The sequence below is a fragment of the Doryrhamphus excisus genome, chromosome 20 (genome assembly GCF_030265055.1).
Source record: "Doryrhamphus excisus isolate RoL2022-K1 chromosome 20, RoL_Dexc_1.0, whole genome shotgun sequence".
In the NCBI taxonomy this organism is placed as follows: Eukaryota; Metazoa; Chordata; class Actinopteri; order Syngnathiformes; family Syngnathidae; genus Doryrhamphus; species Doryrhamphus excisus.
Window position 1 is genome coordinate 6,443,348 of NC_080485.1, and position 17,045 is coordinate 6,460,392.

Below are 17,045 nucleotides of genomic sequence, written 5' to 3' on the forward strand. Positions count from 1 at the left end.
TTTTAACATCATGTTGTTGTATTCATCACTTTGTTTCACTTTCTCAGTCATGAGAGAGCTTTAATAAGTGATTTCAACCAACGAGAAATCAATAAATTAGTTTCAGTTTAAAAAGTATGCGCTACAGAAAATGTTGAATGTTGTATGAGAGTCTTTGAGTTTAGAAAAAGGTTTAAATTATTCAAAAAATAATAAAATAAAATAAAAAATAAGGATACATTTTATGATCTAGTGTTGCAGGGACAAAGCAGACATAAACCGATGGGGGAGTCAATCCAAGAGGTAATTTAGTGTATTTTTTTATATTAATTAATTTTTGTTTTCTTTGCTGGTCTGATAAGGTGCAATGAATTCATGCATATTTTCATACCTATGTAAAAACTGCTGTGTTGTGGCATTGCATTTTAAAATGAGACTAATAACCACCACATCGTTACACTTCACTGTATTTTGTTATGAGAGTTTGAACTGCAGGAAGTAGTCAAGTCTTAAGGTGCAGCGGAATAAAAAGTGAGAGCTCCTTTTTTGGGAAAGTTTTCTCCTTGAAAATATTTCCCCTGCTGTCTAATCCCCCCGCTGCGTTGACATCGGCAGCCCACCCCTAACATTCCAATCAGTCAGTCGGACATGTGCTCTGCTGAACACCAGCCACCATGTAAGAATGACGGGAGCGGGGCATCATCTGTTTGGCCGAACATTGGCCGTGCACACGTTCACTACCCGCACCTCTGAGGCTCAAGGACGTGATTGACAGGACGTTCTGTTCCATTCTGCATCTGAACCAGTGTGACAACTGTTCCCTGCAGATGGGGGAAGGACAAGGCTTGTGCCTGCGGACTGTGCTCACTTCTCATAGAGGTCTGGGCGGAAGGAGACGGAGCATCTGAGCATCTCAGACTCTCTTTAAATTTCGGCACTAGCTTTAATTGTCTACGTCCAGAGCTTGTTCCTCGTAGAGAGGCAGCGTAGGTGTGTGTGATTTAAGATGAGGATATTACCTCATGCTTCATGAGCTCTCTAACTTTTAACTCTTCTGCATGAATTTTCTCTCCCAGTTCAGACTCTTCACATCCAAAGGCTTCTCAGCCCACTCAAAGCTCCTGACAGAAAGAAAAAAGAGAATGGAGAGGTGGTGACTTCATCCTCTCTTGAACCAACCCTCTGCTCTCCCCCTCCTTCTGAGAGCCTTTTTTTTCAGCCAAAGCAGAAAGTCATTCAGGCAGCATGCCAGCATTTTTCATCCTGCTGCGGTCCCTGGTTATCAGGCTCCTCAGTAGCAGTGTGGTAGGCTCACTGGTCCAGTTCCTCAGGAGAAGCCTCTCTTCAGCCGTCAGCCACCTCGGCACAGCTCTGCGCCACGTGTGGGAGCGTGTCAGCTCCCAGGAGTCCAAGGAAGCCATCCTCGGCTGTGTGCTATGTATTCTCAACATGCACAAGAAGGTGGAAAACTGAGCAGCCTCTTCATTTTCTATTCAACCAGAAGAGACTAGACAAGCAGACCCGGGGAGCGAGGAACGGAGGGATGTGAGATACTTAACGTGGATTTGAACTCTAGAATATTTCTTTTTCCCAGCAGGACACTGGCCATGTCTGAGAGTATTGGAAGGAAGGTCCAGCCCTTCACAATCGGGACCAAGCTGTCTGTCCCCGCTGTGCCCAAATGCCAGGAGTTTACGCAGACTTATCTACAGAACTTTGATAACTGCACACTACAGCAGAACCTGAACTCGCTCTACTTCAGTCGACAGCAGGTCTGCGCACATGACCCGTGTCTGGTCTCGCCCACCAGCCAGCAGGTAGCCCCCATGAAACACAACCAGGAGGACATGGCCGCCGCAGAGGACCACCTCAACCAGAATGTTGCCCCATCGTCTGCGGTTTCAAGATCCATCAAGAAGATTACAATCTCTGGGAATAAGGAAAGATCAGAGAACTCTATTTTAGTTGGACCGAGGCAGCGATCTCTTTTGAGATCTACTTCAGAAAACCACAACAACAACAACAACAACATCAGCAGCGCATCAGATCCTTGCATACCGAGGATTGTGGGAGTCGACTGTGAGAACAAACCCAGCTCTCGCTTCAAGGTACAAAACACACATTTTATATGCTATGTCAATGTAACGATGAACAAATATATTATAGTAGTATGCAGTATATTTTCATAAACTAGGAAAAGCAATACATTTTATATCTGACTCATTAATAACTTAAAACAGCTTATAATATCATGTCATTTTTATTAGTAGTAATTAGCAACAATAAAAGTAATTTTGGTCGTACTATAACTTATTGTTTACAGTTCATTATATAAAAAGGACTGTATGCAGCAGGATCCTCTAGCTCAGGGGTCTCAAACTCAATTTACTTGGGAGCCACTGGAGCTCGGGTTTGGTTTAGAGTGGGCCACATCAGGTTTTCAAAAAAAAAAAAATGCATTTATTAAAAACAAAAAAATTAAAAAACTTTGGTTCCAATTTTATACAATAAAAGCTCTGATAAAACATTCCACTGATCTCAAATATCTTACTTTTTATTTTTCTACACAGCAAATAATAAAGTTGGTGGGTAGAAAAATTATTTTTTTCAGATTAAAATGAACAAAGCATTATTAGAGCCCTGTAGACATGACAAAACACGACTATAGTCACAATTATACTCTTTTCATTTACAACATATTGCGCAACTGCAGGGTCTTGAGACACATGCTAACTCGCAAACTAGAGAGCTAGCGACCTAAACGGTAGCCTTCAAGTTATTTCCTTTAAAGTTAAATAGCCAAAAACTTACCACTTCCACACGGATGGGGAGGATAACTATTAACAGTTATTTAACCTTTAACATGAACATTAATCAAACGTAATAATTTTTTCTGGGTACATGATACCATACAGCATCCATATCAAACTTGCGCGGGCCGCACTAACATTAAACTTTCATATCAAGGTGGGGGCCTCAAACTAGTGTCCTGCGGGCCACATTTGGCGCGCGGGCCGCGTGTTTGAGACCCCTGCTCTAGCTGCATACTGCAAGCATTATATCCTGCCTCTTCCTGTTTTAAGCACATACGCTTGTGTGCTAAAATGTATACAGTTATACAGTTTAGTATACAGTTAAGACAATTATCTATGATGCTAGTTTCTGGCTTCATTTAACGCATTTGTTGTGCTATTGCAACCGTGGTTAGTACTAAGGTCACTTTCTTCATCACTACCAATGCCATGTTTTATCTCAAACTTTCAGGTTTTTGTGAAAACTGACTGTTGCGAGGATTATTCAGCTTTGCTGGGACAGACCAGACCCAAACCCGATGGAGAGAAGTCTGTCCAACAGGTTAGAAGCACTAATAATAATAATAATTAACTAGTAAGTGAGTGACAACACTGGTTTCGGGTCACAAATAAATAAATGGCAGCACATGTAAGTTACTGTATAAAAAGGATGTAGACATGCTACTTATATTTTGTATATATGTAGTATATGAGACATTTAGGAAGCAGTTAAGAGAGACAATGTGAACCCTTTTGTTTCTTCATATTTGGGTGTAACTAATGAAAAAGTCATCAGTCAGCAGAATCACCCAATCTGCTGTACTGTATGTTGTGTGTTGTATGACATCGGGCAAAGGGGACTGTTATGTTTGGCTGAGTCCTGGTTGAAGTCATCTGTGTGTGTGTGTGTGTGTGTGTGTGTGTGTGTGTGTGTGTGTGTGTGTGTGTGTGTACGTGTGTGTGTGTTTATGAAGTGCTCTGTTACAGCACACCCTTCAGAGGCAGGGCTCGCTGGAAAACATGAGGTCAGGGAAGATGTTAACAAAAGAAAAGACATTCTAAAGTCCACATGGAGGCTGGTAATAATAACACGCTAACACAAAGATGGCCCCTTTTTTGTCCTTTTATGTCATTCTGCATCTTTATTCATACAACCTCTCCTCTTGTGTTGTTGGCGTATTTAAAGAAAAGAACACAAACAGTGATGATTCATTTGAGAAAGTGTCACCGTGCTTTCCCTCTCAGGAGTTAAACAATGAACCTACGTTTATAAAGTTGTTCAGAGGTAATCGTCAGACATCCGAAAAGCTGCCCGCTCTCGCTTCCTTCATTGGCCAGGTGTTTCCCGATTAGAGAGCTACAGGAATCCATTTTAGATCCTTGTCTTCAGTTGTGTCTAATGTGATGCTGAATGCAACAAATGAAAGTAGTGATTTTGGAATGATGAGATTTGTTTTCATGAATAAAGTCTAAGACAGGAATTAAATCACTTTCATTGAAAACTGTTTTTACTGTCTGAATGGCAGGAGAAAGACGCACGCAGACGCCATCTTCACACTCTCAATGACAAGCCAACAGATGTTATGTTGCAGAGCGACCGCCTCACTCAGTGCACATCTCTCTTCGACAAGGAAGTACTACAGGTAAGATACTGTAGGATAGGACTGTGTTGCAGTAAACTTGGTCATATAATACTACTCGAGAGCCTTCTCCATCGCTGCCCCCACCCTCTGGAACTCTTTGCCCCATTCACTCCGTGCTTGCCCTGACCTTCCCAGTTTCAAAAAACAACTAAAAACCCACCTCTTTAAATCTGTTTTTAATGTCTAACTTTTTATACCTGACTGCTGTGCCCCGCCCCGCTTTTACTCTTGTTTTAACTGTGTACAAACGAATGAATTTTGTATTTTAACGCATCTTTTACTCTGTTTACTTGTTTTTATTCAACTCCATTCTTCTGTAAAGTGTCTTTGAGTATTTTTAGCGCTATACAAATAAAATGTATTATTATTATTATTATTATTACTCTCAAGGCCTGAAGTATTTAGCAGTAGTTGTGGCTCGGGAAAAGGGCAAAAATTAAATAAATGTCTTTTGCGGACATGCTGCATTGTGCAAACATGATATTCTTCAACCTTTAGCAGGTTTGAAATGAACTGAACACTTGCTACTCTGGTTTCCTCCCACATTCCAAAAACATGCTAGGTTAATTGGCGACTCCAAATTGACTGTGATTGGCTGGCGACCAGTCCAGGCCTCTCGCCTGAAGACAGCTGGGATAGGCTCCAGCACCCCGCGACCCTTGTGAGGATAAGCGGTACAGAAAACATTCATTCATTTTCTACCGCTTTTCCTCGCGAGGGTGCTGGAGCCTATCCCAGCTGTCTTCGGGCGAGAGGTCTGTCCCTGGATTGGTGGCCAGCCAATCACAGGGCACATATAGACAAACAACCATTCACACTCACATTCATACCTATGGACAATTTGGTGTCACCAATTAGCCTAGCATGTTTTTTTGGATTGTGGGAGGAAACCGGAGTACCCGGAGAAAACCCACGCATGCACGGGGAGAACATGCAAACTCCACACAGAGATGGCCGAGGGTGGAATTGAACCCTGGTCTCCTAGCTGTGAGGTCTGCGCGCTAACCACTCGACCGCCGTGTCGCCCCGTGTAGAAAACAGACACGTTTAATACAGAAGAAGCTCGGAAACAATATGCCAAAATGTGGCCTCAGTTCTCGAACACTGTCTTGGTTATCGAACAACATTGCATGTAAAAACTTGTCCCTTACGTTGAATACTGTGGTATTAGTATAGATATCGGATCATACACCCAACACTAAATTGCAAGACTTACTATACACAATACAGTCATCCCTCATTTATCACTGTTGATTGGTTTCTAGATTGACCACGATGAGTGAATTTCCGCCCAGCAGGATTTAATATTAATGAATTAATGAATACTTTGTCCAGCGATAAGCTGGGATAGGCTCCATCATATATAAGCGGTATAGAAGATGGATGCTCAACTGTAATGCACAGGGCTACGGGATCACTGTTGGGGCACAAGAGACGGCGGCGGCTTTAAACATAGCATGCTACCAAGCTAACTTGTCATTCTCCAATTTATTTATTCTAAACTTAAGGATTTCAAACTCAGTGGGACAAAGAAGGACAAAGTAAGAAGCCAAAAACGTACCACTTCCACACTGAACTTTTTTCCCCATGCAAGCTAATGTAATTTCATGTCACGTCAATGTAACATTACTGATGCCTTGTGACTGGAATACTACATTTTCCAACATTTTTTGACTAATAATGGTCCATCGTCAACCAGGGAACAAGTTTTTTTTTTTAATCTGGTTTGTGATTTTCGCATTTAGAACCACACTTCTTCGTCATTTATAATCACCATCGTATGGAAGCTGCATAAGATAAGATAAGATATGCCTTTATTCGTCCCTCAGTGGGGAAATTTGAAATTGCATGTTTCCTCAAAAAAGAAAAATGTGCGACAACAGAAAAAAACTCGTATACCGTATTTATACCGACTATAGGTCACACTTTTTTTCATAGGTTGGCTGTTCCTGCGACTTATACTCCAGAGCGAATTATAAATGAAAAAACTGTTTATGTTACATAAACATTGGACATCTTTTCTGTTCATGTTTATATTTTTTGTGTAGCTGAATAACCGTTGTGTTAGCATATCTTACATCTATTCAGTCTGTTTTCTATTCTTTTATTGTTAGAACTTGCCTTCCAAGAGGACGTAATTTCTGTTTTGGTCAAGTAGTTTGTAAGATAAGATAAGATAAAATATGCCTTTATTCGTCCCTCAGTGGGGAAATTTGCATTGTCAGATCAGCCAAAATATGAACTGCTTCTTATTTTTCCCCGACAACTGAAATAGTGGTGTTGAGCTAAAAGAGAGGCAAAGAGGGAAAAACGCCACAAGTGAAGCAATTATTTAGGGATGAGGTCATTGTTTGGCTCCATCTCTTCACGCCTATATGGCCCCGCGAGGCGTTGCTAAGCTGTGGAACGGGTCGTGTTATCTCATCTTTGCTTTCATGCCGATGGACCTGCGGATCTAGTAGAGGGACAATTTTATGCAGTCAATCCGTCAAAGAAAGAAGCAGTTGATTTCTAGTCATAAGGACTATTTTGGACGTGTCGAGCTCAAGCTCGTGTCGTGTTGAAAACAGCTCTGTAGCACGTTGTTAATGTTAACAACCTTTACCGCCTTTCACTCTGCGGTGCTTGGATTTTAGAAGAAACACCCCGAGAATGTGCTGAGAGTCCACAATGTCTGTTTAAGCATGTGTGCTGAATAGGTAGACATGTTTGTTTTACATGGAGTTGATTGCTAGTCCTAATGAATATGTTTTGTTTTTTTTTTATTCTAAAGTTGCCTAATGGTTAAGGCTAAGGTTGCAAAGCGAGGAAACACACCATCGGTCTCAGAGGCTGTTCTGCAAAACATCACAACTTCGTCATAACTTTCATGACAAAGAATAGAAACCTGCACTCTCACTGTTGCTTTCAGAGCCAAGTTACGTTACCCAAGTAGTTAAAAATGTGGCAGAATGCTGAACATTTTACAACCTGTTCTTGTTTTTAACCTTAAATTGCTAAAATTAGCCCATTTTAAAACATGCCGGAGTCTGAAATACAGCCAGTTTTGCTTTCTAAATATATTCTGCAAAAGATGACGTCAACAGTAAATCTGTTTTTAAGTGGGAATACAGATTTTTCACATTAAACTTGCACCATCGGCGCTGCCCATATTTGCAGGCTTCGGCCCGACTGTACATTAGGATCAACAGGCCATTGTTGCACAGCGTGGACAGGAAGAAACAAGGGAATCGTAGACTTCCTGTATGAGGTCATTGTGAGCCATGAGAGCCTGCCAGTTTGAGGAGATAGGACCAGGCCCACTTTGTCAAAGCTCTTTTCCTTCTGTTCGACACAGAAATACCTTAGATGCCTCTGGGGGCTTGTAAACTTAATGCTTCTCCGAGGCAGTGAGTGACATCACTTGTTTTCATCTCAGGCAAAGCGTTGTTTAGCGGCCATGTCATTTGTGGTCTTGATGTTAAATGCAGATGAGGAAATGACTTTATTGTATTTATCATCCAATATTAGTCACTTTATATACCTTTAGGAAAAATGTGTCGACATGTAATTCCTTATTTGTGCACTGAACTGTGATTTGACATTTTGTAAAGTACATAAGATCAGCTCTGTGGAAAATAAAAGTTCTACTGGAGCCAACTACAGTCCTGTTTAGAACTGGAAGTACCAGACTTTATTAATGTATTGATTCAATCATTGTGACTCAATGGAGCTTTGGCTTCAATCTGAATGTTTTATAGCAAACAAATGACAACTTTCCACAAGGTTTGGATTTTTGCCACCTGATTTTGAGTTCTCTCCCCTTACGTCATTTGCCATAAAAGTCAGCTTTGCTGGACAAAACCTTATGCAACAGTGTCCTGAAATTGGCCGAGCAAAATGTCTGCTCTGAATAATATGAAGTGTCAAACACTTTTAAGCCAGGGAAGAAAATATAGCCTCCTCTCGCCCTTGATCAGCACAAATAGCACTATTTACTAACACTATACTACCAATCCTCCAGACATCACACATCTGATATCATGCAACCAGCAGGTGTGGCCTGTCCTTCAACACAAGTTAAACACTTGTGTGAAATGTGTTTATACACATAAGAACAGTCAAAACAACTGATAATGTAACTGACCAGGAGTAAATCTCTTTGTAGGCTGAGATATGGATGAAAAGTCAATTCCAAGAACTTAAGGATGACTCCAAAATTCAGCGCTGCCCCCTACAGGACTGGGATGAAGCCTCACAGATAGTCCAGAGAGACCTCAAAGACTTTGACAACACCCTCATCCAACTCAACCAGGTACTACCTAACTGCAATGTTTGCGTTGACATTTAACAGGTAGAGGAGATGGAGATCTGATTGGGACCGCTGTTCATTGTTACTAGTGATGAAGCATGACATAACCATGTTAACTAATTATAGTTATATAATATAGGCAGATGCTAAGGGTGCCATGGCCTCCAGTAGACAGCTAAAGAATTCTTCATTATAATTCTCTTTGAAAACTTTACTGTTTTTATTACTCTATTGTGGACTGTTTACAGTGGGAGTGAATTGGGATTTCCAATTTACACTAAAAAAAAACCTCCAATGTGTTGAACAAACAGAGCTCATTCATAATGGTAATGGTAATGGTAATGGTAATGGTAATGGTAATGGTAATGGTAATGGTAATGGTAATGGTAATGGTAATGGTAATGGTTTTATTTCATTTGAACATGCATCCGATTACAATTGAGTGCATCCCATAATTAGTTCACAGTTCCACATGTCCAAAAGGAGTAGGAAGAAGCAAAGCTTATTAAATCCTACCCCTCCATCTGGTACTTTTACAATCAGTAACTGTTACATTTGTTCACTTCCTGCTTTCCTAATATAATTTAAGTTTTGTTTTTTTTTTTTTTTTTTTTTGTCCCGTACCGAAGTACGCGGTGATATGAGCATCCAATGACATAATGGGTACCATAGTAAGTGTCAATATAGTGATATGTATAGCACATCATGACTGGTTCAAGACTCTTCATCCTTGTATTTAGCAAACATCAACTGCTTGTATTGTTTCTTGAATTGGCTCATCGTTGTGCATTGTTTGAGGTCCTTACTCAATCCATTCCATAGTTTGATTCCTGATTCGTAGTTTGATTCGTAACCCGAAAACCACTCGTACTTAAACAACCAGTAACCATTAGGGTTTCTCACTGTGACATTTCTGGTGGACAATGTCTTTTTGTAACTCTCCATTTAAAAAAAAAGACAGGTGATCAACTTATCTGCAAGCTGAATCCGACCTCTGACCTTGTGAAGAAGCAGCTTAGCCAGCTGAAAGACCAATGGAACATTCTGAAACAGACGGCTACCAACCAATCCAGGGTGCTGGGAGGGGCCAAAAACTTGCAGGAGTTCAATAAAAAAGTGGACAAGCTAGAGGCCTGGATTAAAAAGAAGGTACTGTAAAGGGCTGAAATCCTCAAAGCTACAAAACCAAGAGTTTGGACAACTTCAGTTAATATAATAAATAGGGGTGTCAAAGCATTCATTCACAGTCAGATTTAGTTTTTGTTTGTTTTAAATCACATTCATCTAATTTTTAATCTCTAACTCTCTAACTTGTGTATGCGAGTTGCCTTTTTCTTAAAAATCTGATTTTATTTTTTTTTTCATTTTTTTAATTTTTTTATATTTTTTTAATGTTTTTTTAATTGTTAACTTTTTGATTTATTTATTTATTTTTTGAGTTTTTTGAGAAAAACTCAAAAAAACAATATAGGTACCGTAAAAGAAAGTTCATTATTGTTTTGTGTACTGATATAGCTAGCTGGTTTATTATTAGTGCTGTCAAAAATGCACAGGTTAATTAATTACAACCTGTAATTAATTCATCTAATTAATCATTTTTAATCTCACCTTGAGGTATTACCATTTAAATGTGTTTGCATGTATAACAAAATGTTTTCAGTTTGCAACCCCTTTGTTAACCCCTTGTCTTCCACTTATATTTATCGGCAATGTCTTCTCTTCTAACATTAAGTGTGGCTGCACTCACAATTGGCTCGGGCGTTTTGAATTAATGTAGTAGTCTAAACTTGAGCTGCTTTGCTAGTAAGCATACAAAGAAGGCATATCACTCGGGGTGAAATGTAAACATTGCATTAATTGGACAACTGTTACTTCTCCATTTTCAGGTCTCCTCACTGCTCCTCACCTTGCCCTCCCAACTACAATGGGAGGCAGTTTATGCTAAACAAGGCAGTCAGTGTCCACTTCAGGGTGTGACTGACCATTGTGTTCCACCCCCAAATACTCAAGTACAAGAAGCCCAGAGCATAAAAACAGATTTTTATTTTTATTTTTTTCTCAAAAAAGCATAAAAACAGATCTTTTTTTTTCTTAAAAAACTAAAAAAAAATATCTGTTTTTATGCTTCGGGATTCTTGTACTTGAGTATTTGGTGGTGGAACACAATGGTCAGTCACACCCTGAAGTGGACACTGACTGCCTTGTTTAGCATAAACTGCCTCCCATTGTAGTTGGGAGGGCAACGTGAGGAGCAGTGAGTAGGTCCAATGAATGCAATGTTTACATTTCACAAACACCCAGATGGAAACATCGATAAAGGTAGAGTGATATGCCTTCTTTTGCTTCGTTTGCAAAGCGGCTCAAGTTTAGACTACTACATTAACTCAAAACGCTGTTAGAAAAGAAGACATTGCCGATAAATATAAGTGGAAGACAAGGGGCTAACAAAGGGGTTGCAAACTGAAAACATTTTGTTACACATAGATATTTATATCAAACACAATAAACAAACACATTTAAATGGTAATACTTCAAGGTGAGATTAAAAATGATTAATTAAATAAATTAATTACAGGTTGTAATTAATTTACCTGTGCATTTTTGACAGCACTAATAATAAACCAGCTAGCTACGTATATCAGTACACAAAACAATAATTAACTTTCTTTTACGGTTCATATATAGGTGAATTGTTAGAAACTTTTCAGTTTCACCAGTCCAGGGTGTACCCCGCCTCTCGCCCCAAGACAGCTGGGATAGGCTCCAGCACCCCTAGTGAGGTTAAGCAATATAGAAAATGGATGGATGAATGGATCTTCAGTTTGAGTCCATCCATCATTTTCCACTCTTTCTTATTATCTGGTTTAGCGTCTGACTCCTCATGCTTGGGGCTATTTCTGTTTTATGTCTGTCTTGGTTGTAGGGATAATAATAATAATAGCATAATTCGGGTGTCTCTAAAAGGGGAAAAAAATGTCTGCTTTTCCAACAAACGGAGGCTACAAATTCTGTCTTTTATGTGTGCCGACAGGAAGAGGAGCAGTATCTTGTAAATGTCCTGGGGGCGAATGTTGACAAAATGCAGCTAACCAGAAGAATTTTATTTTTGAAACAGGTGAGCTGGCATCATTATCGGACACAAGACATTTTACATTTAAATACAAACATTGTTTCGTAAACTTAAATACAGACAGTACGCACTATTTGCTAATTCTTATTTTATTCAATGTTTTACAGATTTTGTTATCTTCCCAAATAGCCATATACGACCAATCCATCATGATTTAATTGTGGTTTGCTTTTTTTTTTTTTTTTTTACTGCAGGATGAGCAATTATACAGAACCCTCCACGAAGAGATCAATAACTTGGCCTTAAAACTGGAGAAACAAGGGAAGACAGATAGCAAAAGCATCTCCAGCAGGAGGAAAAACATCAATAAAATGTGAGTCCCCCTTGAGATGAATCTGTAAAATAAACAAACGATAAGATTTCAAGATTTGAACAGTCCTCTGCTCTGTGTGTGCAGGTGGATGAAAGTCCAGTCTCATCTTAAAAAACACCAAGACCATCTTCATCTTGCACTGGAGGTGTCCTCCTTCTACCAGCAGGCTGACAACACATTGTTTGCTATCAATAACATGGTATTCCTGTCTTTGTTGTCACTATTCGAATTAGAACTTCACATGGAAATGACATCACTAAGAACTATGCTTACTCTTAGATGAAAAGCATAACCGCATCCAAAGAGCCGGACCTCTTTGGAGACAGGGAAATCCGTGACATTGCCAGTCAAATCATGGTAGGAAAGACTAGTCCACAACAAGTGTTTTTGCAGAAACCTTCACTACCTAACCTCCAGACGTGTGTGTGTGTGCTAGATGTTAGATGTGAGTGTATCACAGCTGTCTAATCTCCATCCTGCCTTGGCCGCTGGTGTAACACAGAAGCAGATTGAGCTCAAGGACTGCTGGGCATCTCTTCAGAAGGTTTTCAGGTAAGCCAACACACCAGTTTTACACCAGTTTCTACAGTTTTTCTCGATTGTTTATTTTTACATTTTCTGAAAGGATGCCTCATATTCTCAGAACTCAAATCCAAAAATCACTCACACATTTCTGAAAACCCCTCAATTCTCCTGCAAAATGAAACTTTACATCCAAAACAGTCTTCATTCTTCTCAAAATGGTGTTTTGTCTCCAAATGACGCACACAAACCACAATATGAACAAACATTTATATGAACCAGTTGAACACTGATGTGCTCAGTGTAAAACACTGTGATTACATCATATTCTTCATGACTCAGGCCTTTTTGTGTTCAGTTTGACATAAAATATTTTAGAATTGTTTTTTGTTTTTTTTGGTATTTTTTTGACTCAGAACACAAAATTACGCAGAAATATATATTTTTATTTTTCACAGAAAAACAATGTACGAAGTGTTCATCACAGCCAACACAAAGTTCCACATACAGTGGTCTGCATCTAAACGTATACAGCTTCAGTTCAAGAATTAATAATAATAATAAACCAAAAATCAATCAATAACAAAGCAAAAGACATTTTTATTTCAATAGCATGCAATACAAACAGCATAAGATGTATTTAAATGGTATATTATATTATCAAAAATGGAAAATGCCTGCTTTAAATATGATAATAAGCACATTTGAAGACAAAAACAGGAAATTCTAGGGCGATAATGATGTGAAAACTTTAATGCTATAAATAGGACGCCAAATTAAAAGGAAAGGCTGAATGAATTTGTGTAGAAACAACTAGCAGATGGCCTCTCCAGTCACCACATCTGAACCCATGTAAACACCCGTGGGAGATGTTGGAGCAACTTTAGACGGCGACCTCTCCGCCACCATCATCATCAAATCCCCAAATGATGAAATATCTCAAGAAGAATCATGCTCATCCCTGCCCGACCTTGAAAAATCTTTCACACAGACAGCATGTCCTCATAGGGGAACTATCTTGACTTCCATAAATTACATAACCTCCAGCATTTAAGTTGTACGCCTCAGCTATTTAAATCCGAAAAAAAACACAAACACTGGCATAAAATTCAGACCCATAACTGGATTTTATTGAGGGCCTCTAAAGCCTTGCTGTCAACGCCACAGCAACCCCCACTTTGCTTTGCTCGTTCTGCAGAAGCGAGCGGACCACCCTCTCTCCCACGGGTTCGACATTCACCAGGGAAGATGCTGACCTATTGACACCAGCCCAAAAACTCCTTTCCAACATGGGAACTGAGAGTGGAAGGATCATGGGAAAGGAGGGAACAGAATGGCCGAGTCATCCTAATGGTTATACGGTAAGTAGAGTTGGTAGCGTGACGACTGTTGCTGTTGGCCGGGATTGCATGTATGCCATCTGTGTGGAAAATGCCTTATTTACAGTTTAGGGGTCAGCTGTACTGTTGTGTGTTGATTCCAGTGTGACAACACATGTATGACAAAGTAGTACACTGTGGAATATCACCAGATTCCCCAATCACAACGTAGTCCCACAAAAGACGTTAAACTTTTACAATTTAGTGTTGTACTTGAAACCACTTTGTCCCAAAATACTACGGTTATTCCCCTGTAGGAGCCACATGACGTTTTTAGATGTGTACCCTGGCTGAAAGTACTTCATTTCATAAGCTTCCATGAATAATGTCAAACTATGACTACATTGCTAAATTCTGAGCCAGAGCAAATACACTTTTCCCTTCAATTCAAAGTCCAACTGGTTTACATATCCTTTTTACTTTATGATGGAATAATATCCTGGCTCAAGCCACGTAACAAAGTACAGCCATTGGCGTATTAATAGATGGTGGGTCAATCCAGGGTAAGTGGATCATGAGCAGAAATGACATTCTGGCAGCCATGCTGCACATTATTAAGCATGTGAATGCACTTACTTTGACCTGGCTGGCTATAAACCTATCATGAAAAACTATTAGTGTGCCTTGAAGGACGAGTTTGGAAAAATTTGAGCGAGGATTAAAACATCAATGTTGTGTACTTAACATAGTGTTACGATAACATCACTTATCACATACTACAGTATTAATTGGCCCTGTACCCTAGAAACATGAATGATACGAGAAAAGGCCGAAATGATACTGTGTCAAAGCCCAGGGCAGTGATATCCACTGTCCACTCAGAGCGCGCTGCTCTGGTATCGTGCCCGTGAAACAACCAATCAGAGAACAGCGCACAAGAGTGAACACACACTATAAATATTCCTAGTGCTTCTCCAGTCACCAAAAAACCCAAACTTGATTAATGGAACTTTAATTGTCAGACATTAACAAGATAAGACTGTTGATAAAATATTATTGTTGAAATATTTTTGCAATTGTTGTGTTTACACTGTTTAGATATAATACATGTAATAAACTGAACATTTTCTGGAGACAAAATGGTCTTTTGATTAAATAGTACATGATAATAAGCTCATGATTAAATAGTATGTGATAATAAGATCATCACATGGTTTGTCTGGTATCAGGCCCAGTGTCATGATACCTATGATACCTATAAATGATACCTATAAATATTGCATACGGGCGCAGCGCAATGTGAAATGAATGCACAATCCCCACCGACTTCCTCAAAGACCACTTGCCTAGAGTCTGAATGCGAGAAATCGTCACTTTTTCCATTTTCCTTATGATTCAATGTCACTTTATTTCCTTGTAGGTTCTGACTGGCATGTTGCCAGACGCATGGTCCATTAGGTCTAGTGAGCTTGGCATACTTGATGTAAAAAAAAAAAAAAAAGGCAATCCTCTCATCCGTTGCACACTACAGACTTTCCATGGTGTGTTTTTGTGGCCGCAACACTCATTACAATTTATGGAGCGCTTAATAAGACAATTGAAAGAAAACCCAAGAGACCAAAAGGCAGACAAGTCGAAAGCCAGGCCTGACCAACAATCAAACGGTTAAAGCAGGGATCTCAAACACGCCAAATGTGGCCCACAGGACACTAGTTTGAGGCCCCCGCCTTGATATGAAAGTTTAATGTTAGTGCGGCCCGCGCAAGTTTGATATGGATGCTGTATGGTATCATGTACCCAGAAAAAAATATTACGTTTGATTAATGTTCATGTTAAAGGTTAAATAACTGTTAATAGTTATCCTCCCTATCCGTGTGGAAGTGGTAAGTTTTTGGCTATTTAAGTTTCAAGGAAATAACTTGAAGCCTACCGTTTAGGTCGCTAGCTCTCTAGTTTGCGAGTTAGCATGTGTCTCAAGACCCTGCAGTTGCGCAATATGTTGTAAATAAAAAGAGTATAAATGTGACTATAGTCGTGTTTTGTCATGTCTACAGGGCTCTAATAATGCTTTGTTCATTTAAATAATTGTAAATAATAATAAATAATTTGTCTACCCACCAACTATATGTGGTTTCTTAAGTTTTTATTATTTGCCGTTTTATTATTATTATTATATTTATTTATTACTGATTGATTGATTTTCTTTATTCTTGATTTGTTTATTTTTTTCATCTTATTTTGTGTAGAAAAATAAAAATTAAGATATTTGAGAACAGTGGAATGTTTTATCAGAGCTTTTCTTGTAGAAAATTGGAACCAAAGCAAAGTTTATTCATTTTTCTGTTTTTTTTTTTTTTTTTGGAAAACCTCACCCAGACCCTAGCTCCAGTGGCCCCCAGGTAAATTGAGTTTGAGACCCCTGGGTTAAAGTCATTTGGTGCTTTTTTTTTCAGACTCCCAGGTTTACTGAACTCATTACAGAATAGTTACAGCCACACCGCTTTGCAGTTGTTCTGATGCTAATGGCTTTCCTCCTTAAATGTTCTTTATTTCCTTGCATGTCCATCATAATATTGATATCTGTGTTGTGATGTGGTCATAGTGGATGCAGTGTAGAGGCCAGTAGTCCAGTCTCTTATTGCAGGAAGTAAACATAAGCATCAGTTGTTTCTTTGGATAAGTGTAGCCAGATGCTCGGGCCTGCAGACCAGATGGACTCGGTGCTAAGTGATAGTTCTTGGCTGACTTCATAGGAAGATACTCAAGAGGGTATCAGTTGAAAACAGATGAGGTTGAACACTACTGTGGAGGGAAGTGTTTTGTAAAAAGAGGTGGATGAAAAGCAGATCAAAACTTCAAAAGATAAATGTCAAATGTAGTGTTTTGGTTCATCATACATCATTTGTTTTATATTGTTTTTTATGTAGAACACACTTTGGTGTGTTTTTTGTGTATATAAAAGAGTGAGAACAGAGTGAGAACAGAAGCAAATGTGTCCATTAACCCTCCTCTTGTGTTAGGGTCGGCACCGACCCGTTTTACATTTTAATGCATAA

General features: G+C 39.3%; 1 protein-coding gene across 7 annotated transcripts in view; it reads left to right on the top strand.

The window, feature by feature from the left end:
- The first annotated feature begins 1,430 nt into the window (after positions 1-1,430).
- LOC131107810 (uncharacterized) overlaps positions 1,431-17,045 on the top strand; it is a 37,733-nt gene continuing 22,118 nt past the window's right edge. For 4 of the 7 annotated variants that reach the window (XM_058058153.1, XM_058058155.1, XM_058058159.1 and 1 more), the window contains exons 1-12: positions 1,431-2,087; positions 3,244-3,333; positions 3,746-3,850; positions 4,298-4,414; positions 8,562-8,708; positions 9,663-9,854; positions 11,737-11,820; positions 12,030-12,148; positions 12,233-12,347; positions 12,428-12,505; positions 12,585-12,700; positions 13,869-14,031. In XM_058058153.1, the coding sequence (XP_057914136.1) occupies positions 1,587-2,087; positions 3,244-3,333; positions 3,746-3,850; positions 4,298-4,414; positions 8,562-8,708; positions 9,663-9,854; positions 11,737-11,820; positions 12,030-12,148; positions 12,233-12,347; positions 12,428-12,505; positions 12,585-12,700; positions 13,869-14,031 (1,827 nt within the window). In that variant the 5' untranslated portion in view covers positions 1,431-1,586. The remainder of the gene's footprint in view (positions 2,088-3,243; positions 3,334-3,745; positions 3,851-4,297; positions 4,415-8,561; positions 8,709-9,662; positions 9,855-11,736; positions 11,821-12,029; positions 12,149-12,232; positions 12,348-12,427; positions 12,506-12,584; positions 12,701-13,868; positions 14,032-17,045) is intronic. The other 3 variants (XM_058058157.1, XM_058058160.1, XM_058058158.1) reach the window with 3 other exon arrangements.